This window comes from Athene cunicularia (genome assembly GCF_003259725.1).
Source record: "Athene cunicularia isolate RWA chromosome 1 unlocalized genomic scaffold, athCun1 chr1_part1, whole genome shotgun sequence".
NCBI classification, from domain to species: Eukaryota; Metazoa; Chordata; class Aves; order Strigiformes; family Strigidae; genus Athene; species Athene cunicularia.
Window position 1 is genome coordinate 28,814,668 of NW_020799091.1, and position 23,737 is coordinate 28,838,404.

Consider the following 23,737-nt stretch of genomic DNA (forward strand, 5'->3'; position numbering starts at 1 on the left):
GCATGCATGTGATTATAAATGTTTACAATCCATTACAGAAGGAAGGCTAGAAGTGTTTATTAATATTGCATATGTCTGCTATTGTGGTTCATAAATTGCACCCGCCTACTATTTCCAATAATTTTGTAAGAGAATCGAAAACACATTTCATTATATGAAATGACTAGTTTTACAATATGACTGTAATACATCTCTATTTTGGGAATAATTGCTTTTGGAAATCTATTACCAGGGTATCAGAATCAAAATGCTTTCTTCACAACTGGTGCTCTTAAATTGCTATAATCTACTGAACTAAAAAAACTGAATGGGTCAACTTCAAGAATTGAAGCAGAGAGGAAATGACTTACTGATAACAAACCAAAAGGAGGACAAATCAAACAACATGAGCCTTAATGTCTTGGAAATAATGTCACTAAGCCCTTACATGCTAACAGGACTGTATATCACATCCTGAAAGGGATCAAATGCTAGTAAGATTACCCACTGAAGTTCTTGGAAACATAATTCAGAGTTTGGTAAGAGAAATTCCACTATAATCTTGATGTAGTCACAAACTACACTAACTACAACCACCTCAGTACAATTCTAACATTTCTGGAAGTCTGGAGTTGTGGAATGCTTCTGGGGTGGTAAAAACTCCCTCTCAGGCAATCTTAATCCCTCCTTCCTGCGTTGCAGAAGGCAGCACGGGATATTGAAGCAAAAAAGTGGAGATTCCTGGAGGACCTACTGCTCCAGGACTAGTAGGTCCACTGTAGAATAATCTATTCCTACATTTAGCTACCTTAACAGTTAAAATTTTTTTCCTAATGTCCAGGTGGTATCTCTCTTATTACCAGCTAAACCTACCAGTCCTTGCCATTCTGGAGTTGAACATTAGATGTTTCCTTCCTTTCTGCAGTTGTTTCTTATGTGCTTGAAGACTGTTAGCAACTGCATCTCCTCTCACTTATCTAAATCATCATTCTTACTGTTCTCTTGATCTCTTACTGTTACACTATATTCAGTGCTTTGCCCAGAACCACAAGTAACATCCCATCTAATGCTTTCCTAATGTCAAACTGCCTTATACGCTTGACAGATCCCATTTCTCCTCATATGTATTAGTCTATCTTCTTTCACACCAGAGAAGTAATGCAGTTGGTATGAGTGAAAGATGGTGCCTGAGCAGACATTCTCTTGCAGCCCGTGGGGCAGCCCATGGTGAGGCAGCTGTGCCCCTCCAACCCACAGAGGTTAACGGGAGAGCAGATCTCCACCTGCAGCCTGGGGAGGGCCCCACACTGGAGAAGGTGGATGCACCCAAAGGAGGTTGTGATACTGTGGGAAGCCCACGCTGGAGCAGCTCCTGGCAGGACCTGCAGACTCATGGAGAGAAGAGCCCACACTGGAGCAGGTTTGCTGGGCAGGACTTGTGACCCTGTGGGGGACCCACGCTGGAGCAGCTCGTGAAGAGATGCAGCCCATGGGAAGAACTCATGCTGGAGAAGTTAATGGAGGACTGTCTCCCATGGGAGGGACCCCACAGTGGAGCAGTGGAAGAGCGTGAGGAGTCCTCCCCCTGAGGAGGAAGTAGCAGCAGAAGGAATGGGTGATGAACTGACTGCAAACCCCATCCCCTGTCCCAGCTGTGCCACTGCTGGGGAGGAGGTAAAGAAGTTGGCAGTGACATGAAGCCACAGGGAATAAGGGAGGGGTGGAGGAAAGGTGTTTTAAGATTTGGTTTTATTTCTCATCATCCTACTTTGATTTGATCGGCAAAAATTATTTTTTTTTCCTCAAGTCTGTTTTGTCCATGACAGTAATTAGTGAGTGATCTCTCCCTGTCCTCATCCTGACCCATGAGCCTTTTGTTTTATTTTCTCTCCCCTGTCCAGCTGAGGAGGGGAGTGAGAGAGTGGCTTTGGTGGGCACCTGATGTTCAGCCAGGGTCAACCTGCCACACATCTTATTGAAACATTGAAAGATTAGAGGTTTCAGCTGTTCAGTACAGAGAGGGCAGGAAGAGCGGAAAGGAGATCAAAGACTACATTATGGACTACAAAGTAACAGACAACTCACAGGACTTCGACTACTAAAATTAAATCCAGATTATTAGTGGAAATCATTATATATCAACAAGAGTCAACAGAGAACAGGGTGAAATGTTCTTTAAGTATCTGACTGGATATCCTGAGTTAGTCCCCTAGGGCAATGTTTGCTGGTCAACTCACATAAACCTTCCATAAGAATTCTACAACAATAGATGACAACTGTTAACACAGGAACTGTAACACAGTGAAGCAGTATTATGTACCAAGCTAAAAATCAGTGACTATGTAGGTTGTTCTGTTTTTCTATTTTGTGTAAAGAGAGTACGTGACCAAAGAATATTATGAAGAGCTGAAGCTGGGCTGTGGCCCATTTGCCAGAACTTAAAAGCAACAGTCAGTGGAGCTGAACATGATCAGAAATGTAAAGTGAAAAGTATTCACAGAAGCTGGGAATTAAGGACATCTTAATGGCACACAAAAAGCTGCAATGTATAAAAAATATATATAAATTCCCTCTACATACACAGGCACACATACATATATGGGGAAAAGGGAGAAATATGTTAGCCAATAAACTATGATTTAATAGAATTTACACGGGAATTTAAAAGATTCAGTTAAACAAAAACAGCTAACAGGATTAAGGACAAGATATTAAAAAAAAAGAGAGAAATCTATCAGGGAAACTCCAGTCAGACATTGCTCTGTTACTGGTGGATGTAGAAGTTAAAACTGTAAAATGTTATTTCCATCCTGCATTTGCAATTACATTATCCATCTTAAGTAACCCTGTTGCTGGACTAGAAACTGCAATCCACACTGAAGTCACTAAGCCCAGTAGATGGTGCCCAGTGAAACTGAGGGGTCTGCAATAAACCAGGTGGTCAGGTTAAACCACAACTTCCCATCAGTGTCGTACACTCACATTAAACCAAGGAGTTTTAAGAAGTCAAGCCTAAACTAGTAAGCCCTGCTGAGGAGCACTGGAGAGTGAACTACTTATACAAGTGTAAGGGGCAGATACCTGAGGGTCTAGGAGGAACAGGCTCATGGGCAGAAGAACAGAAAGAGGAACAACACTTCCACACTTTAACTCTTTGGAGTGATAAATACTGAATTAATTTCCAACCCTGTCCCTCACACACCTGAATTCCACTTAAGTGGCTACCTTCTTTTCTGCAACCCCAGAGAATGGCAGTGGGGGAGCGTGGGGTCCCAAAAATACAGTTTGTGCATGAGGGGTCAGTAATCAGGCAAAAAGAAGAGAGGGAGTAGTAGTGGTAGTGACTAACATTGAAGTTTTTCTTCTGGACCTACATTCTATATGATGTTACGTATTTTGTAAGTTCTGGAACTTTTCAGTAAATTCACATCAGGTGTATGAATATTTTCAACCACAGTTGCTCAAAAAAATTTTTTTTTAAATCACAGCCGCAAGCATGAACAAGAGAGAATCAGATAGTGTAATGTAAGTAATTTTCAACTCATTTATAAAGTATTTTGTACCGTTTTTCAGATTCAACCTCCAGCTAAGAGAATGATTCTTAAAGACAAGTCTAGGTTCAGCTACAGTCTTCCTCACAAGACTATCAGTAAGGGACAAAAGCAAAGTATTAAAAGTTTAAGAACTGCTAAAATGAAGATTTCCTGTAAAAAAACCTTTTCTCTACTGTGTATATATGCACTATGGCTCTTAGATTACATAAGCATATAATATTTTAACACAAAACTCCAGCTTCACATGATGCAAGCATATGACAGTAATTACTAATTTCTCCACTAAGAAGCAATTACTCAATATTTTCATTTATCATTGATATTCAGTAATATCCCAATATTTGACTTCTTGAACACTAGCCAGAGCTCTACTACGGAAAAGGATTATTAAAGTTTCAGAAATTCCTGTTAGTTCTCAAGCAGAAGACACTAGCATATTTTCAAAATATCTCTGAGATATGAAGAGGAAAAAGGCATTGTTGAAGAACAAAGACTCAGATCAGAAGAATCTACTATTCTTAGGTGCCCTGAGACACTCAGGAGTGACTTTTTCAGAAAATTTGGCATTATTCATTACTTTGTATGCTTATTCAAGCAACTGCAATTGATTTTGGTTGCAGCTGAGCACTGTGTGCTTCTGCAAAGCAGAGTACAATACTTGAGTCAGGCCCTAGCACTGAGGAAACTAAGAGGTGGGCACGTCTTCATTAGCAGTCCAGCTTGCAAAAGTGAATCTCCTCATTAACTGTATTACATATGCCACCTGGGTCAAACAAAAGAGCAGTTTTAGCATGTGCACACTGGATTGCATTCACAGTGACACAAGGTACTTAACTGGTGAGTGAGGTGCATCACTTTCTAAAAGTCCGCAAGCTTCCACAGAACATGCATGAACCAAAACCACAATGCCCTACAGAGGGATTTGCACTCTATATAACCAGCCCTCAAATTCTGAGTCCCTCTTCTTATTAAATACTCAGCCTTGTCCTCCATTCTTCATTTTGCATTTGCTTTTTCAGGTGCCCTTGCTATCTCTTCTGCTTATTTGTTATAATGGATATGACAGCTGGTGAGGACTCTGCTCAGATGTTGAGGACTCAGCATGGTGCAATCTGAAGAACCACCCCAACTTACCTTTGGGTATAAAAAGTTCAAGACCTTTGTAAGTAGAATAGTCAACTTGTGGCAGTACCACATTACCAACTTGACTTAACACTGCCATGTATGAAAGGATGGAGGATCCATGCAGGGAGATGTTTAAGAAAATGAGAACATGTTCATAAAAACACCTAATGGGAAGTCTGGAGGCAACAAAGCTGATGTGTTCCATACTTCACAGAACTGAGAGATGTGTGAATGAAAGCACACCATGAAGCCCACCACCTCATTTAGATGTGCATGCCCTGGACCTGGGCTCTAAGACATGGGACAGCCCAGGACAGGTCAGGTCAGCCTTCAGCACGAATCCAGGCTTTCTGGAACAGGATACAGTGCAATGGACACTGTACTAGACAACACCTGCATGATCATCTGATCATCTAATCACTACCATGGCCAGTAGCTAGTATTGCCTGCGCTAGCACTGGAGTTCAATCAGGGAACAGGGTGTTGATGATCCATCAAGAGCAGCATCATGGCACAATCCCAACAGTGATTCCAGCAAAACATTAATCAAAAACCTACAGGAATATTTCTGATGAGAACTACAAAGAGAAGGTGTGAAAAAACACAATCTCCTGGTTTGCTCGTGGGACAGTGAGGAAAATGTTTCCTTTGAGAAACTGTGGGAGGTTTGCTTCTGATACTGCAAGGCCTAAGTAGGTAACACTGCCTCCCTTTCTCTGATCACATCACATCACACTCCCCCAGGCTGCAACATCAGCTAGTCTTCCACCCACCCACAACACTGACAGTCCCTTGCCTTCGCAAAACATAAACCTCTCCAAGTGCTGCAAGTTTGGCTTTTTGCCTTGTGTACACTGTCTAGTCTGCAGAAGAGTACTACTGCCTAAGCCTGTGATGTCTTCTAAGGTCTGCAAAGAGATCACTTGTAGGCATACAGCAACATGCAATGATGTTCAAAGTAAGGACATGGTGGGGAGGGGAAACAGCATGCTTTCCTAAAAGGTGTGGACAGTTGAGTGTTGAGGAGGCAAGGAATTGAAAGAAAACAAGACAGTAGTGGAACACCATTGCTTTTTCAAAGGCCATTAGTGACACAGCAGAAGACACCACCTCTTGATCATGCTTCCCACAGTCTCACTCTAACCTGCCCAGGGAAGCTCGGAGTTGTCATTCTCCTTGGCAAGGCAGCCCCTGATGACACCCCAACTTGGATGGATCCTGTATGCCACTGGCAGAGGACCATGCATACTGCTTCCAGAGAACTAATCCTTCTTGTCAGGATAGAAAAGATCTTCCACATTCTCACAAAGTTAAGAAGGGCACAGCAGGTGCTCATGATTCGAGGGCTGCTGAGAACACTGTTGTCCAGCACACCCCAGTGACAGCACTATCTTGCAGTAAGCTAACCTTGCAGCAAAACTTGTTTCTGCATTCATTCTGATGCAGTATGTGGCTAAACTAGGCACATGCTCCCTTGATGGGATACTCTCACAACTCGGAGTCAAAAGGGGTGAAAGACACCAGTCCCTTTAGTTACGGAGCCCTGATCCATTCCCTAAGCAGATATGTTTTGTACACGGAATGGCAGGGACCATACAGAAAGAACATCATGTTGCTGTGTTAAAAAAACCAAAACAGAACCAAAAGACAACTGTAACCTTGAACACAGTGGACCTGCATTAGTATGAAATCTTTCCTGCTTCACTTTGAGAACAGAATTCTTCCAACAGTATTCTGATGCATATTTTCCTACAATATGTGTGTGTATATTATTTCTATATATTTAATATATTTATATTAGCAAGTAAATCCCTTAAGCTCTTTCTGGCATCATCCTACAAGTCTGAAGCCTTCAGATCCACACAAGTCTCTACTGCTTGATCTAGGTGATAGCAATAGGTGTTTGCTAACATCTGTGGAGATGAGATGCACAGCTGGGCAGCAAAACAACAGGCAGCAAAACAAAACCTCTGCTGGTATGACTTTGCAGGTATTTGATGTCAAGAGAGATGAGATGTGGGAAAGCTGGATTACATTCCAGATCCTGGATAAAAATCAGTGCTATCAGATGTAGACTTAGATTCATTTCTTACAGCCATATCACCCTTCTGACCCTTCTTCTCCAGCTTCTCAAAGTCTGGTCCTAATCAACGGTTCTTCATTCCAGTGTGTACTCCTTGTTTATTCCACCACAGACTTCAGCCCTTCAGTCTCTCAATAGAGTTCCAATATTCTTGTCTCACCAACCTTCCACCTTTCTCAGGCAGTTTCAATCTCTTGTTACTACTGCCCCCACCACTCTCAGTCTTACTAACAAGACATTCAGTCTCCCATCACCCTTTCATTATCAGTCTGCTTGTAAAAATAACAAATAGAAAAGCTACTTGCTCTCCATCTTGTTTTTCCAATAGTTCACACCTACTGTTCTGTTTGTTCCTGGTCTCATTTTCGCATGTTAGATTCCTCATCTATTTTAGGACCACTCAAGCCTTGACTGTCCTTCAGACCTGTGCTTTTTGTCAGAGCTCTCTCTTCTCTACTCACTTCCTTTCTTCCCCACACCTTAATCTCCTGAAGCTTTCTTTTCAGCCCCAGTTTCTTTTTATTGCCCCTCCACTATCTCCAATCACCATTAAGTGCTACTGAACTTGACTGATCCAGCTGCTATCTATAGCATAGCAACAGCCAGGATCAGCTAACTCCTCTCCATTTCTTCATCCCAGCTCTCTCAACCCTTTCTTACAGGATTTGATTCAGACAGCTTTTGCCTCCACGCTGCTTAGCCACTAAAGGCACAGGGGAACTGAAGACACGTTAACCCATTCTGATGCTTGGACACAGGAGATGCCAAATATTCAGGACTTCCTCTATAATTCCTGCTCAGCACCACAGAATCACACAGAGTGACTGAGGTTGGAAGGGACCCCTGGAGGTCATCTGGTTCAATCCCCTTGCTCAAGCAGGGCCACCTAGAGCCAGCTGCCCAGAAACATGTCCAGACAGCGTTTCAGTACCTCCAAAGAGGGAGTCTCTACAAACTCTCTAAGCAACCTGTGCCAGTGCTCAGTCATCCCCACAATAAAAATGTTTTCCTGATGCTCAGAGGGAACTTCCCATGTTTCAACTTGTGCCCACTGCCTCTGGTTCTGATGCTGTGCACATTGAAAAGAGCCTGCCTCCATCCTTTTTGCACTCACCCTGCAGATATCTATATATTGATAAGATCCACCCTGAGCCTCCTCTTTTCCAGGCTAAATAGTTCCAGCTTTCTCAGTCCCTTCTCATCTGGCTGTAAAGCAACATATGAAATGATCAAGACTGGGGCTCTAAAACCAGGGCCAGATTGTCTGGGAAGTGAAGGGGAGAAGGTATGTAGCTGATGAATGGCAGCATTGGAAGACTGATGATCATTCCATCTGACCCTTTTCTATCTTCATCTTCTCTCTGTATGTCCTTCCTCTTTATTAGTTGTGAAGCCTGTGTGTGTGAATGTGTGCACATGTGTGGTATCGTAAGCTGAGGACTGACAAAGCCTGGTGCCTGATTATGGAAAAAGTAGCTGACAGACTGAACAAGCCCATGACAAGCTCCTCCTGGAGTTTCAGTTGCATGGCCTTTTTGTACTTTACAATAGCAAACACAGACTGTTTTTACTCAGGCAAGCTGGTGGGACTGGGGATTGAGATGCAGACTTTTGGAAAAGCTGTGTAAATCCTCACAGAAAAGTTAGGACCAGGGAAGGTCCAGGTGATGAAAGAAAAGAACACAGGCCTGCTCAAAACGCAAGGAATTACTGAATTTGGTAGCAGTGCTTTCAAGTATATCTACTCAGAATTATGAACTACAGCTTTACAAACTGAAAAGAAATCGGTAGATTTTCAAGCAGGTAAGTCAGAAGCCCACTGCTGACAGTCAGCAGTTGGCAAATTTTATGTACCTCTTCCCAAGAGGTGCCAGAGCCTCTTAAAAAGAAATCTGTCATAATTTTTCTTTGCTTTTCAAGTACAGTTTTCTAAAACCTCATTTTGGTGAGGCTTCCAAAACCTTGTGAGCATCTCTCATCCCTAGAAGTATCTGGTGTGTAAAACTGTTTCCTTGAACAGTTAAAACTAAACAGTGTTACAGTAAATTGAGAACAGATTTGAGTCAGAGATGATGTTAAGCCATCATCTTATGTTAAGCATCATCATGTTACTGGCAATGTTACAAGCTCTTTCCATATATATTTTCTATAATTCTGTTAATACTGAGATTTCACAGAACAGACAGGAAGAACTGCACGTAATATATATCAAGACAATTTTAGCTTCATAAATGTTAACATACTAAAAATTACTTTGGTCATTTACATTTCAGTGATTGGAAGCAAAGTGTATTTTCTTTAGCGCGGGAAGTTAAAGATCCTTAAACTTGGAGAGAGAGAAGGAGGTGTAACTGTGTAAAACAGCAACAGGGAGAATTGATTTTATAAAAAGCTTTATTTACTTACCACTGGCTTGGCTATATTAGAAAGAAGTGCTTCAAGTGCTTTTGTTTCTTCATCCTTTTCTTAAAAAACAAAAATCAAAGCAAACAAAAAGTACCCATGAATACTGTTCAGTGAATTTACAGTAAAAAAGCTCTTCAACAACTGCACATAGACTTATGTATTTATAAAACAGAACACCTTGCCAACTTGCATTCATCTAGGGCAACATAAAATGAAGAAAGCTCCCAAATAAGTTGTTCATATAAAACTATTTCTAAATCTGATCTATGATTTATGGAATACAGAAAGCCTGGTTATCTTTTATTAATGTGTAACTTCAAACAAACTACTGCTCTGGAGAACTTAAGCTCTTGGCTGAGATATTTCCTATAGTTTCCTCTTTGGATGTAGATGTAGTCAAGTTACAGTAGTTTAAATGTTATTGCACATCAGCTGAAAAGACTACTGATAACACTGTTGGCCTCTCTCAACTGCAAGGGCAAACCTTAGCTTAGCCTTCAGCTGCATCTCAGGGAAAAAATCTAAGGTGTTCTGGTTCAGCTGAAGGTATAGCTGAGCTTTATAAAGAACTCTAAGTTCATAGAAATGTTTTATGTGCTTTTTCCCCCACAGTATTAAAATGTGATTATCTCAATAGTGTTAAGTGAAAAGTTACTCAGTTCTGAAGGTGTGGCCAGGCATCTGTAATTCACTTAACCTGCCTTAAACTAAAAGAAAAACAAAACCTGACAAAATTCTTTAGAACACACAGGTCAAATCTATTTACAACTTTTTATTTCTAAGACAGCTTATGCTGTTGAAAGTAATTAAATGCAGTTCTGACTTCTGTTGTAATTACAAGTCTAAGTCACGGTACGTATTTTTTCCAAATGTATCCTGAATTAAATAATTTTGAAAAGTGGACTTTTCAACTTTTCATATAAAATACTTCTAAGGAACATTAACATAATTTTCATAACATATATTAGCAACAGTACATTTTACCAGCTGTGCCTTGGTAAAGTCACAGATAAACACCAACTAACAGAAAGTAAAGTGAAGCCAAGACAAATGCCACTCTGGTACTGTAGCGACAAGTATTTATTCAAGTTTGCAGAAGTTGGGAACTATTGCTTCATTCTCAAAGGTCTCCCTTGGTACTATGCTTCCACAGAGTATGAGCTACACATGTTTTTAAAAAGCTCTCGTAGGTTGTGATTTCCTGGTCTTGATTAGACATACTTTCTTCACATTCCTTTTAGCTTACAGCGATCTAACATACAATGGCACAAATTCATCATCTCAAAGCAAGATTCAGTGAGTTGAAAAATCATGGTTTGTTTCTCTCAGCATCACTAGTTACAGCTCCCTGTTCTGAGAAAATTGTACTTGGCTGATGACAAGTCTTTGACATTGTGTTCTGAATCTGAAGTGCTATGCCAGTGACCTGAAAGTTGCATGGTGATACACCATCAGATTCAACAAGACTCAGTGAATTCAGTCCATTTATAAGATCACAAGCTTTCCAGTGAAATACAGATATTAATAATAAACACTCCCTATGGTAGTGCCTTAGAAAACATGGAACTCACATGGACTAGTGTGAGGAACAGTCTTTTTCTACAAGGGCTTTTTAATAATGAGTTGGTAGGGACAGGCGTTGTATGCATTTTTTAGAACAGTATCTCTTTACAAAATATTCCTCTTTCACAAGTTGAATAAATAAGACACCTGGTTCTTTCCATGTTTTCTGCAATATCAAGCAGGCCACCAATATTCAATGATTCCTTAAAATGTAAGCATCAATAGCTCTGGAAAAAGCACAGATTTTTCTTTAAGCAGTGTTACGAATTATGACTAATAAGATTTGCTCAAATCTATGTGGAGACTTGCATGTCAGTAGTTTTGTTCCCTTAGGCCCATCTTTCCAATGTGACAAGCAGGTCAAATGCCCTTAATTCCATTATATGGAAGTCAGGGCACTTATGGGCTTCTCAGCTTCCAGATTGTCAAAATGTGGTATTCTATCTACAGATGCTATGTTCAGCCAGACACTGGACTTGCATTTTATAGATATATACTACTGTTGTTAATACTTACCTTCTGCTTCTGTGTCTGTCTGAGAATTGCTTTTTCCTTTACCCAAAGACTTGCTTTTGGTAGAACCTGTGCTTATACCAGCTGCATCCTGTCCTTTTGCAAGTCCATTATGTTCACTTGTAGGAGAAGGACATTTCTGAGGAGATGATGGAGGACTGCTTAACTTATCCTTCTGAGTTCCATGTCGATCTTTTAACTTTTTTTGTAATCTTTCATATGTCTTACTAGACCTTTCGTCTCTAAAGTTGGATCTTCCATGGGCAGGCAGAGTATCTAAATGACAGCAAAGAAGAAAAAATTAAAAATAATCACTAAGAACAGAACATAATTAAAAACTGATTTAAAAAATGCTATGTGCATTAAGTGCACACTTGTGTGTAAAATTACATCTCTACTCCTACTGGGAAACTGAAGTGTCCAACAGGTAAACTGATATACACTAACCGGACATTAACAACATGTTAGGGGAGAAAGTGTAATCTTTCCTTCCCACATCTTTTTTCTACTTAAAAATGATTCTTAAAACGTTTCTATAATCTTCCTTGAGCTGTAAGGTACAGGATAAAGTCAACACAGAAAAAACCCTGCTATTTTATTACATTGGAGATTTTCTCTCATGCTGAATAAAAAATACAAAAGTTTTGGAATGCAACTAGAGCTCTATTGCTTTAATGGTGCTTCAGCCAAAATCAACAGGGAGAAACCCCACAAAAATACAGGGCAGCTAAAAGACACTATAAGACTGACAATAGTATGGCTAGGTCTTCTAAGTACACTATATCCAAGGCATTGCTGCAGTATCACCAACATTCCATCTCTAAGTCAGAACGTGGCTTTGGAAAAGAGTCAGCACAAGACTAATGAAAAAAAAACAAACCTGCAGTTTGGTGAACGTTTCTGTCCAATTCTAACATTTTTATCTATTTCACCTTTATGCTTAGAAACAGCTGAGTCAAGACTTCAAAAGAGTGTATCACATGGCACCAACTCTTTCCGTACTATAATCCTACCTATAAATGATGAAAGCTTTCAAAAAAATACATCCTTCAAACCAGCACAGAATTTGTCCATTTTAAGGTAAGTTGGATCACTCAGTCATTATTTGTTATTCCTTATGTGCTAGGAAGCACAGAAAACAAGATCTAATAAAACTTCAAGAAGGATAAAAACCACAAAACTAGGGAACTTTTCAGTTTTTGGTTTTTTTAGGTCAGATTAATTCCCAGAAAATTTGATAGAGGACTACCAGATAAGCTGTGACTATCTAGAAATTTGATTTAGATGCTCTTGTTAAAGAACTACCATGCTCTAAATGCTTTTGGGTTTTTCTCCTCCTTGAATTCAGATTCCTCATATAGGAGCCTAATTCTAGGCTTTGACTTTTGAAAGCCATAAGCAAAGTCAGTGGTCCAGAATGAAATATGAAATCTGTAGCAAGTATGTAACAAATTATATCATCTTTAGTCCTCTAATTCCCTAAATCCAAGGGCATCTTACGTACATATTTTAAACAAAGCAAACCCAAAGAATACCACTTTTTAAGTTGTTTTTATATTATCTTTAGCAATTATCACTGAATTAATATTTAAAGAGATATAACCTATCAGCAGAAATCTAAAAAATGTTATTCCATTAAGAATTCCATTCCTTTACCTTTTATGCATTTAATTATCATATTCCAATCTCTTAATTTATCAAACTAAAAGCAAACAACTGCCCATCTACAGGAAACCAAGAAATTAATAAAGCTATAAATAAGCACCCAAATAGAATCTAATAATGTACTGTTATCAAAGTAGTGCAAAGAAGAAACAAAATACCACTTAAAGAATACAGAAACACTAAGAATTCCAGGAAGATCAAGACATTGGTATATTCTTATCCGACAACTTTGTACATCATGACTATTTAATCACAGGACTATTTGGAGGACATTTTTAGATCGTTTTAGTAGTACCATAGAACACTGAGAATCCACACATCTATAAAGACATGACAAAGTTCTGTTTGGTCTCCCCCTCCATAGCTTCTAGCTTCTTTCTCTAAAAACAGCAACCTCTCTGAAAGTCTTTCCAAGGTCAGCACCTGCCTTGTAGCAGAAGTTTTACCAGAAATGTAAATATTAATCTAACAATCCAAACCCTGAGTTAGTACACACATACACTTTGCCACTAAACCATATTAAACCCTATTAAAGGCAGATGTCAATAGCACTACCAAAGACAGCTTCAACTACAGTATTAAGTTTAGGTTGGTGGCACCTAATTATTCAAGCTGGACTTCAATATGGACAGTGGACTAAACCTATGCAGTTTTATGAAAATGTTAAACATTTTTTCATAATCAATACTAAGAACCCTGTTCCATGCTTGTGTTGGTTTAGGCCCTGCCAGGACCGGAGACCACGTTGCTGTCATCCCTTCCCCACCCTCAGACACAAGTAGGGCACAAACACCGGGTTAAAATAAGAAGAAATTTAATACAACAGTGTAATAAACAATCTGAACAACAACAGTAGCAATGATAACAACAATAAACAGTAATAACGATAAACAAGACAAAAGATATACAGAGAAATAATGCAATGAATACAGACAGCCCCGTGCTCCCCACCACCAAAGCCACAGAGGAAAAAAACTTCCTGCGCTGCCATTCGGGATCTGACATCACTATGGTATGAATAACTCGGCTGGAGATCCCTTCCCCCTCTCTGCGGGGGAAACTTAACCTTATCGTAGCTGAACCAGGACAATGCTTCAAGCAGGATACTTGCAAGACATGAGATCTCAGAACAGTGCTCAGGTATGGATTTAAACATGGAATCTCAGGGGAAAGCATTGACTGAATCACTACAAACGCTTCCTGCATTGCTTTCCTGGGCAAATCTATAACTGATACACAAGAAATAATCTGTATGTTTAACAGATCACTGAACAGACTAGTCTAATTTAAAGAATTTATTCTGGAATAATAAGCTTCATAAAAACAAGACTGGTACCCTCATAAAACTTTTGTGTGTAGTTCCCATTCAAGCTCTAAGTCTTTCCTGATAAAGCCTGTACATCAGCGTAACAAATGCCGGAAATGAGCAGAGCGTTATGTCTTTTGATAGAACTTGAAACAGTTGATAAGCTACTTACCCAGGTCCCCATATACTTGTGAGGTGTGATACTGTGGAATGTACTGTGTTGCCATGTCACCAGCTCCGGTCACGGGTGAATATATATGACGTGGTGGAGGGGGTATCATGGCTGGAAGAGGAAGGAAGCCAGGCAGTGGGGGATGCGGAGGCCTGTGTATCACTGCATGACCACCCGGATGAAATTCTGGAGCCTGGGGAACCACCACAACCCTTCGAACACCGTTATCCTCAATAACCTGTACAGTGAGAGACACCATGCACCTTAAGAGAAATAACAGTCTGAAAGGTGTTTCTGTAGATACTTAAACAAAACTAGGAAGAGTAAAACTCTCCAATTTGAAAAACAGAAAAAAAAAGAAAAGACAATTAAAGGGCTATCTACATTAAATGTATTAACTGCAACAATGCCACTAATGTCTCAGTGTGACAGGGAAAAATGCTGTTAAAACAAACCTGACTGTAGCAACATCTTATAAACAACCACGTATATTTATGGCATGAGCCTAGCTTCTCCCCAGGGTCCTGTTTCTACCCTCATTCACACTGCTCGTATGCTACACTGCTCCTAGGATTTGTTCTACAGTATAACAACTATATTGCTCCTTAGAAGTGATGTGGTGGGTAGATGGACCTCACTCAGCATAAATGGTGAGAAAAAAGGCGCAACAGTGTCTGGTCTTTGCTCTGTGCCCAACTCGGTCCACCAACACTAACCCAGGAGGCACTTGCTATACTGTATCTGTTAGCATGCAGCAGCCATCGCCTGCATCAAGCTGTCAAAAAAACTAACAGGATAGTATTCAGCCCTCTCAATACTCCTTCACAACTCAAGGTAGTTTTTAAATTTTTTTTTTTCTTTTCTTCCCTCTGCCTGTTAAAACATCTTGCACCCTGAAGGAAACCACAAGCTACTCAGAAAACAGGACCTTTGTGGCAGCCTCTGCCAGACTCTGGTGTGCAAAGAGGCTTGTTGTGCAAAAATGACAAATGGTTACAGGACTGCCATCAGCTGAGGGACCCAAGTGCAGCCCTAAGCAATGTTGCTAGAAGTTCAAAGAAACAAAAGCAGCATATGTAGTACCATGATGAGAAGCAGCATGGTCACATAAGATGCAGGGAGCTGAGGTACAGGTAGCATGTCTGCGCTCTGTTGCATATAGGGGTCTGGTGGAGAGCAGGCACGAAGACACATAACGTAGGAAGTACTGAAGCTCTTTGCTAAACAAGGGTTGGTCATCAATCGGACCAGAAAAGGGTCCATCCCTGAAGTACACCACAGACAGTGAAGACTGCCATCATTATCCTATCTAGATGTTTGTATCGCTATTGATAAACTCAAAAAATTATGTGACTGTTGGTAATATCTAGAGATAATTTGGCATAAGGCATAATTTAACTTGTGTGTATCGTGATGTCAATAACTTCAGTGTCTGGGATGTCAGTGAATAAATTATTCTTCACTTCCTAGTAAAATGCTGTAAAATAATGCCAGCAGGGACTGCAATGTAAGATTTAGGATGGAACATTTATCCAGAAAAGGAAGAGAAGAATCTGAAATATCATGACTCCATTCAGAAGCAGGGGACAAGACAACCCTATGACGTAAGTTTTCACTGACATTTGAAATGAGGTGGGGTCATGTACACATACACCAATAAGTGCAACGGAAGCAGATCAAAGCATTTTGCCAAGCTGCTTCCAACTCCACTGTTTAAGCTTAAGCTTAATGCTTGGCTAGATTTAGTCCTGTGTCCTGGTATGAACACTTCCACCAAGTCCATGACAGAAAGCTGCTCGGTGGATCAGTCACTGGTTTTATCATGCCTCTATTAGGGGTTGGTGTGCATCTGGTATATCTGGAACTGAGCTTCTGCTTTTGTTTTCTCTGACAGCAATCTAATCTGTACACCCCAAAATCATCATGCACCAAGTCAAGCTAAGTGAAGTTCATCTAGAAAATTGTTTCAAAACTTCACTATTGTACTGAGATAGTTACGTAGACATGGCTGTATGCTTCTGGTGTAATGGTAGAATTAAGATCTCTGTGAATATGCAATAACATTCCAAAGACATAAAAGTATGTACACAATGGAGTTACCTTACTTATATAAATAGAGAGCTGGAAATTAATATAAATAACCTAAGTAAACACAGCTTTAAAATATATACATATCATGTGACTTTAAAAAATAGGCTATTTTCAGTATACAGAAATTGTTCCTTATTGGGAAAGAGTAATTTCACTGAAGACAACACTCTTCCTGTCTGTGCAACCATAGCTGTGTGGTACCCTAAAGGCAGGGTATATTAACAGCAGTAAATACAACTAGAACTTCTGCTGTCCAATGAAACTCTCTAAACACTGAAATGTAGTTTTAATTATTTAAGTTTTGTTTACAAAAAATAAATTGCAATTTGTCATGACTTTATGATCAGATTCAGATTATGTAGGAAGCAGAATCCCTTAAAAAACCAGGCTTAGTTTATAATCTATTTGCTTTCTTGGGTCTGCTCATAGCCTAACTCAGAAATAGATACCCAATTCACAGCAGGAGAGACCTTAAGTTTAGTAGTGTAAAATGAAGAGTTTGAGAAGTCTGTAACTGCTTCTAAACCAAACATCAACTCAATGGTAGGCCTCTACCAGGCAACTACACAGATAAAAACCCTCCAAAAAACAGTAAGAGCATCATGTAAAGTATAAAATCGTAAGTTATAAAAAGTAAGCTATCTATTTATTATCATAATCATGCTAGTAAAACATGTAGTTCTGGCATAGGCCTGTTTGGTTGACTGAACCAACCAAACAGCACTGAAAAACTCACTCCTGACAGCGAATATAGACAGCTTTGAGAGGATGAATAAAGTTGTTTTTTTCCGAGTTTTACAACTACAGTTCCAAAAGGAAAGAGGGAAGTAAATCAACTTATGAATTGTTTTTTATTTATGTGATGTAAAAAATATGCTTTATTCTGTAGTTAACCCCAACTTCTAACAGAGGACAGTACAGGAACTGAAGCAAGCAGAGGCATAAAAGAACTACATGAAAAAGGATAGGCAAAAGATGGTTATGCTGAAGTTGTTCTTCCAGGCTGATGGCTTTAGACATTTAGCTGGTTTCCAATTTCTCTCAAAATATATCTGCAGTTGCTGACATTTAAAAATATACTATGCCTGAAGAAACCACATAAGTTACTTTGCTGAGACTGCATTAAGTCTGGGATAACTCTTAGCCCAATAGTGTTAGACTTTCCTGTTTGCAAGACTACTATCAAATCTTCTGGCTTGTAACATAATTTCCATCATAAACCACAACGGCTGGTATGTTTTGCCAGCAGTAAATACTTCAGAAGCCTTATAAACTACAGGTTTTCCTGGACTGTGATACTTCTACTCAGATGAAAACAGCAGACATGAGCTCATTCCACCGGTACTCTGAGTTGGATAGATGTGAGGCACCTTCAGTTCAAAAGTCAGAGATCTGTGTTAGCACACCACCTGCTTGCACTAACAAGCTCCAATGAAAGGCTCATGAGCATGCCTCAGCAAGGCCCAGTCCTTCAGCCTGTCTGCTGCAAGCTGTCCTCAAAGGAAGGATAAATTCATTTTATAAATATTATTCAGATTGGCACAGGTTACACAACTTTTTAAACATTACTTCATCAACTGAAATTAAGTACTCAAGGAATATGGTAAAATTCAGAATTTCACTCATCTCAAAAATTCTTTCAGATCTTTAAAAATGAATTCTAATAGAAATCAAGACTTTTTATTATGACCCAAGATAAATCGACTTTCATAATTATTTTTAATTAATTTTTCTCTGCCTGTTTGGGAACAGCTATGAAGGATACATGAATCAACTTATCAACTAACTTTCAACAAATGAAAGGTAAAACCACAGAGTATTAGTCTGCCTAACTTAACAGAGGGCAATTCTTCATGCCATCCAGAAAGTTAGTCCAACATCTGCTAGACACCGTGGATTTTTTTGGTTGCATTTCACATGTTTAAGTCTTTTCAGGGCACACCATGGGATGCATGCTGAGTCAGAGGTAGACCGGTCACAGCAACAGAACATCATGAGAAAATCTTGCGTTATGGAGAGCGGCATTCATCTGCTCTAACTTCCAGCTCTGACCTACTAACTCCTAGACTTGTTCTACAGTTGAGGGAAAGAACGAGACACCATCGAGAAGGCCACACATCTCATTATAATACAGGTGTCAAAAATAGCCAAAAGGAATCATCCTTTTAATCTACTTTAAAGGATGTCCAGGTTATTTAGCTCACATTTAATTGTCAGGCATCTAAATTAAGAATCACACAGCAGTGAGAAAATGAGAGACCCATTTTAAGATAAGCTGTGGAAACACATCATATGATAATTTATCTCAAATGGACAGCTGAACTGATTTGTTTTACTCCTCACCTGCAGGGAACTTCCCAGATATGAACTGTGTACATACATAAAATTATACTGGTGTCAAGAAGAAACATCCACAAACACAGAAATAAGTACAGGTCCTGCACAATGAGCTATTCGGGTCATGACTGCATTTTATGTTCAGAGGGCATCTCGTACATTAGGATCCTAAACTCAACAAGGAACTGTACTTGTTATTGTCATGTAAGTAGTTAATATATAACTAAAAAGACACAAATACAGCGTAAGAAGTCTCCCATGACAGAGACTCTATGGGATATCTCCCCTTATTTACTTTCCTGACCACAGTCACTCTGAAACCTTATACATTAATTTACTGAATTAGCTAATTTACCTCTACTGCCCTAATTTGCATGAAAAGAAACAAAGTAAGAATCAAATGAAGGGACATACCTGTGGGGCATATCCAGGAGGCACATAAATAGTAGGCACTGAACCATTTGGGGACATCATTGGAACCTGAGCAGGACCTAAATGGATTACAGAAATATTCAGTACAGCACCACTTAACTTGAGAAAGTTGAAAGAACATACTGAACTGCAAAGTCTCTGTGAAAAATATACAAGATAACATGAATAAACAAAGGGAATGAACTGTACAGATAAAATTATAGCAAACAACAGTCTTGGAAACCTAAGAAACAGTTAAGAAAAAAATAACACAACAGAAACAAAACTAAAAAGATTCACCAGCAGGTATTTCTCCCTTTTCTGTCAATAAGCTCAGAAAAGAGCCTATGTCAAAACTTCTTGAGAAGTGTCCCAAGATGAAGAGACAGTAGAAGAGACTTTAAAACAAACAAACAAAAAAATTGAAACAAATTGCTGAAACCAGGTAATATTCAGTTAAGAGTTGAAAAGAAAATTACTTACAAAATTGCTGCTCTGTTACTAGTAGGTCTTACCACCTAAAGTAGTCTCAGTACCACAGGAGTGGGAGGTGGCAAACAGGACACTAACTTAAGGTCCCAGGGGAAAGCCAGTGTATTACCAACAAGTAAGTCTACTTCTACTAATGGAAAAGTTGTGATACCATGATGATCCTTGCACCATGCAAACCAGAAAGAACAGAGTTCACAGACACTTAGATAAATATGACAGAACAGGAATGTTTTAAGGTGGCATTTGTAGATTAAGTACTGCCTGGAAAATCTGCTATGTGCAAAGAGCACAAGGACGCTGCTACATACCTGGATTTTCAAAAAGCTTTTGACAATCTCCCTCACAGATTCTTAAAGAAGTAATGCTACCTTTGGTTAAAAAGGGAAAAGGGCTTTTCATGAATAACAAACTGACTTGAGAACAGGAAACAAAGACAAGTAAATGTCAGCTTTGAAAGTACCTACAGTGACCAAAGGAGTCCCACAGGCACACAAAGAAGAACCTGTTCAATGTATTAACAAAACTTCTGGAAAAGGAAATGAACAGCAAGGTGACAAATTTTTGGTATACTCTCAAGAGAGCTGTAAAGGATCTCAAAGTACTCAATGACCGGACGATAAAAAAGTAGAAGAAACAGTGTTGGTAAGTGCAAAGTAAAGCACCTGGACAATCCCAGAAATATTTATTTACAGTGATAAACCATAAATTAGCTGTAAATAAACAGACTATGGAGCTACTACATATATTTCTAAGGAAATATCAGCTGAGCATTGTTCAGTGGCATTTGCAGATAGAAAGCGAACATTAAAAATCATTACTAACAGAACCAAGAACAAGCAGAAAACATTATTACCCTATGGCATAAAACCATGCTGTATCTCAATACTTTGAGCACTAAGTTTGTCTCACCACACAGAACTAGGAAAGGACAAAAAAAGAAGTTTACAGTCCCTTTCCACCTGTTTATCAAGAAAGATTAAAGAGATCAGGATTCTTCCACCTGAAGACAGTTAAAATGTAAAAGGACTGGCAGCAGAGGAATAGTGAAAGACCTGTAACTCCTCCAACTGCCTAAAAATGTGAAGACTGATCATTTACAGTTTCTCATGTGCAAGAACCAGAGATATTAAATTAAATCATCAGGTAAAAGGTTTAAAACAGGTAAAGGACTTTCTCATGGAATACATAGCCAAACTGTGTAACTCCTTGCTTTAAGAACACTGTGGAAACTAAAGGTTAGGTTCAGAAGAAATTAAAAAAAAAATAAATGAGAGAGGTAATCCATTAAGAGCAGTAAAAAACCAAAAGTATTACTTTTGTTTCAGGAAGCTAGAAACAAGAAGGTTATTTCTGTGTGTCTGCCCTATCCTTATGGCCACCTTTTTAGTATTTGATCTGTATAGATTAGCCTCTATCAGAGCAAGCACATTGACACAGGCTTCAAGAGAGACTGTCTACAGACGTCCTTACGTTTTTGTGTTTAAAATACAAGCAACCATCACTGAAGTTTAATTATTAAAGAAAATCTGAAACACAATATGATCTGTCTAGGTTTTGTGGCAAACATACAAGGCTGGGATTCAGACACTCCAGGCTGCATTCTCCAAATTTCCAATTCAGTGTAGTGGAGCTACCAAAAGCACCAATCCAACTCTTAGTGAAGTTTCAGTAATACTTCTGAAAGGGCATTCATAGTTCCACATTAATGTTTTATAAACTCAGTTAAGATCTGCAAGTGGAAAGTACTAAGTAAATGCAAAGTACAGTATATAAGATTAGCATACTGCATTCTGGTAAGTATGAACTTGACAGAAAAATAAAGATAACTATGTCCAAACACTAAGAGGGGAGAAAAGGAACAAACAGAATTCTTTAAAAAAAGTAGCATGCAATCCAACTTGATTAGACATATTACAGGGACTTCTTTAAAATACCATACTGAAGTTTTAAAATGTATTACCTAAAAAGAATCACAGCTTATTACTGACAAATTGTTAACCCATAGCTGGGGGAGGGGGTGAAGAGACTTTTGAAGAACAAAGTCTTAATTGTAAGATTAACTGAACTCTGTAACAGTAAAGAATATAAGGACTACAGTAAACTATAAATTGAGAACCGAATCTGTCAGGTCCTTTTGCTCAGCTGAAACTCAAAAATGTTTCAGTGAAAGTTTCTCCTGAGTATGAAATGCTAAAAAGAAATGAGAATGAAGTGAAAACAGATAAAGAGAAGCTGAAAGTGCTTTACAGCATGAGCTTACAATAAATTCAAAAAGGTCAACAGTGATGGAAGCCATTCAACCAAATAATGGTTTAACTTCTTAAATAAGGTGGATTTTACACAGCTTGTATCTTGTAATGCTTACTTGTAGTTTTTCTGTAATGAAATACAAAACACTGGCTCTTTTATTGAACTCACAATTTTAAACTATGTAAGTTTCAGCTACATTGAGAAGATTAAGACCATAGCTACTTGTAGATTTTAGAGCAAACTCAATGTCCTTGGGGGATGAAGGAACTCTAACATGAACAGCTTGTTTCTTTGTGAACTTGTAGCTAGCTGTGTTTGGCTTTTTTGCTTTAAACATCTAAGAACATTGTTTAACAATCTTTTTAAAGCTTATTTAGTGCTTTAATCTCTCTAACAAACAAAAAAAGGTGGCTATCTCCAATCTGGTACAAAGGTTGATCCACCAAACCATTTTCAGTATACCCATAATGTAGTGGTCACAAAACCAAAGACATAAACACAATGTATGAACCTGAAAAATTACTGCAGTGTTAGAATAGAGTGAAATCAGTAGTTTGAAAGCTTACATCTCATCTTTACCACTTTAAAGTTCCAGAAGTTAAAATGTATTTTAAATATTCAAGATGTAAGGATGAACTCTAATTTACTTCTGATTACAAAGTGGCTGTGGAATGAAGTTAAGATTGCAGAGGAACATTCAAGAAAATGGAAAGCAGGGGAGAAAAGTTGGCAGACTATGTATTTTAATGGACATAGGGTCTTTACAGTGAAATTACTGATTTCTTGACAGAAAGCATATTACTACCTGCAAAATAGAAAAAAGATTTCCTGTATCTAAAGATAAAATGCTAAAAAGCAGATTTTGGTGGTGGGTTGTTTTTTTTTTTTTTCCCCCCCTGACTAATGTGAAGATCTTGGCTCTAGTTCAGTGACAAACTGTAAAAAATAATTTTTGTGCTTTTAGGTATTGGCTAGACTGGTGCATGACAAAGGCAGTGTGTTTTACCATGAGGTGAGACTGAATATAAAGAACCAGCAGACAACAGCATCAGGGATTTGTGTTATCTAATTTTCTATATTGCATATAAATGGAACTGACTTCATCCAAATCACTGTATTATTAATGACTTAACCATTGTAAGAGAAGGTCTTGAGTCTTCTATATGTTCTCAGGTATACAAATTCAGTTATGTAAGAAGTGGAAAAGAAGTGAGAGAAAAACTTTTATACTTTATTCTTGAAGGACTCATTAAACACTGTAAACATTTAACTCAATTGAACCCAACAAACAGATGTTTCACCACACTTTGTTTATTATTGTCCTGAAAATTGCTATTTAATAGCACGAAATGGGAAAACTTCTAGTCTCTATGTAAGTATTTTGTTCTAACTTAAAAAAAAAAAAAAATCAAAGGTGCCTATTAAAGATCACATAAACCTTGGCATATATGTCCTGAGACAGGAAACACGTAAAAAATTCCCAACAACGGGGGGAATACCTCCCCCCCAGCAACAGCGGGTGAAGTTCTCCAACACGCCTATTTGAGCAGGCTGTAAAAGCCTCATTACGCTCGTTACAGCGACCACAAACGGGTACCAAAATGATCCGCGCTGCATAATGGCTAGCACCGTGACAAACCGATCCAAACATAGCAACACCTGGAGGCTGGAGGATACCGCCACCGCCTGCCTAGCAGATAAACGGTTTCTGTTTTAACCATTAAGTGCGGCTGCGTTCGGGGCCGCTCCCGCAGCGCCCGGGCAGGGGCACCCGGCGGGTTCGCAGCGCC

The 23,737-nt window shown here is 39.0% G+C and overlaps 1 protein-coding gene across 2 annotated transcripts in view; it reads right to left on the reverse strand.

Annotated features, from left to right (window-relative positions):
- FNDC3A (fibronectin type III domain containing 3A) overlaps window positions 1-23,737 on the reverse strand; it is a 103,937-nt gene that overhangs the window by 37,562 nt on the left and 42,638 nt on the right. For both annotated transcript variants that reach the window (XM_026841371.1, XM_026841379.1), the window contains 4 exons: window positions 19,209-19,285; window positions 14,367-14,604; window positions 11,227-11,499; window positions 9,148-9,206 (listed from right to left, as the gene is read on the reverse strand). In XM_026841371.1, coding sequence (XP_026697172.1) covers window positions 9,148-9,206; window positions 11,227-11,499; window positions 14,367-14,604; window positions 19,209-19,285 — 647 coding nt within the window. The remainder of the gene's footprint in view (window positions 1-9,147; window positions 9,207-11,226; window positions 11,500-14,366; window positions 14,605-19,208; window positions 19,286-23,737) is intronic.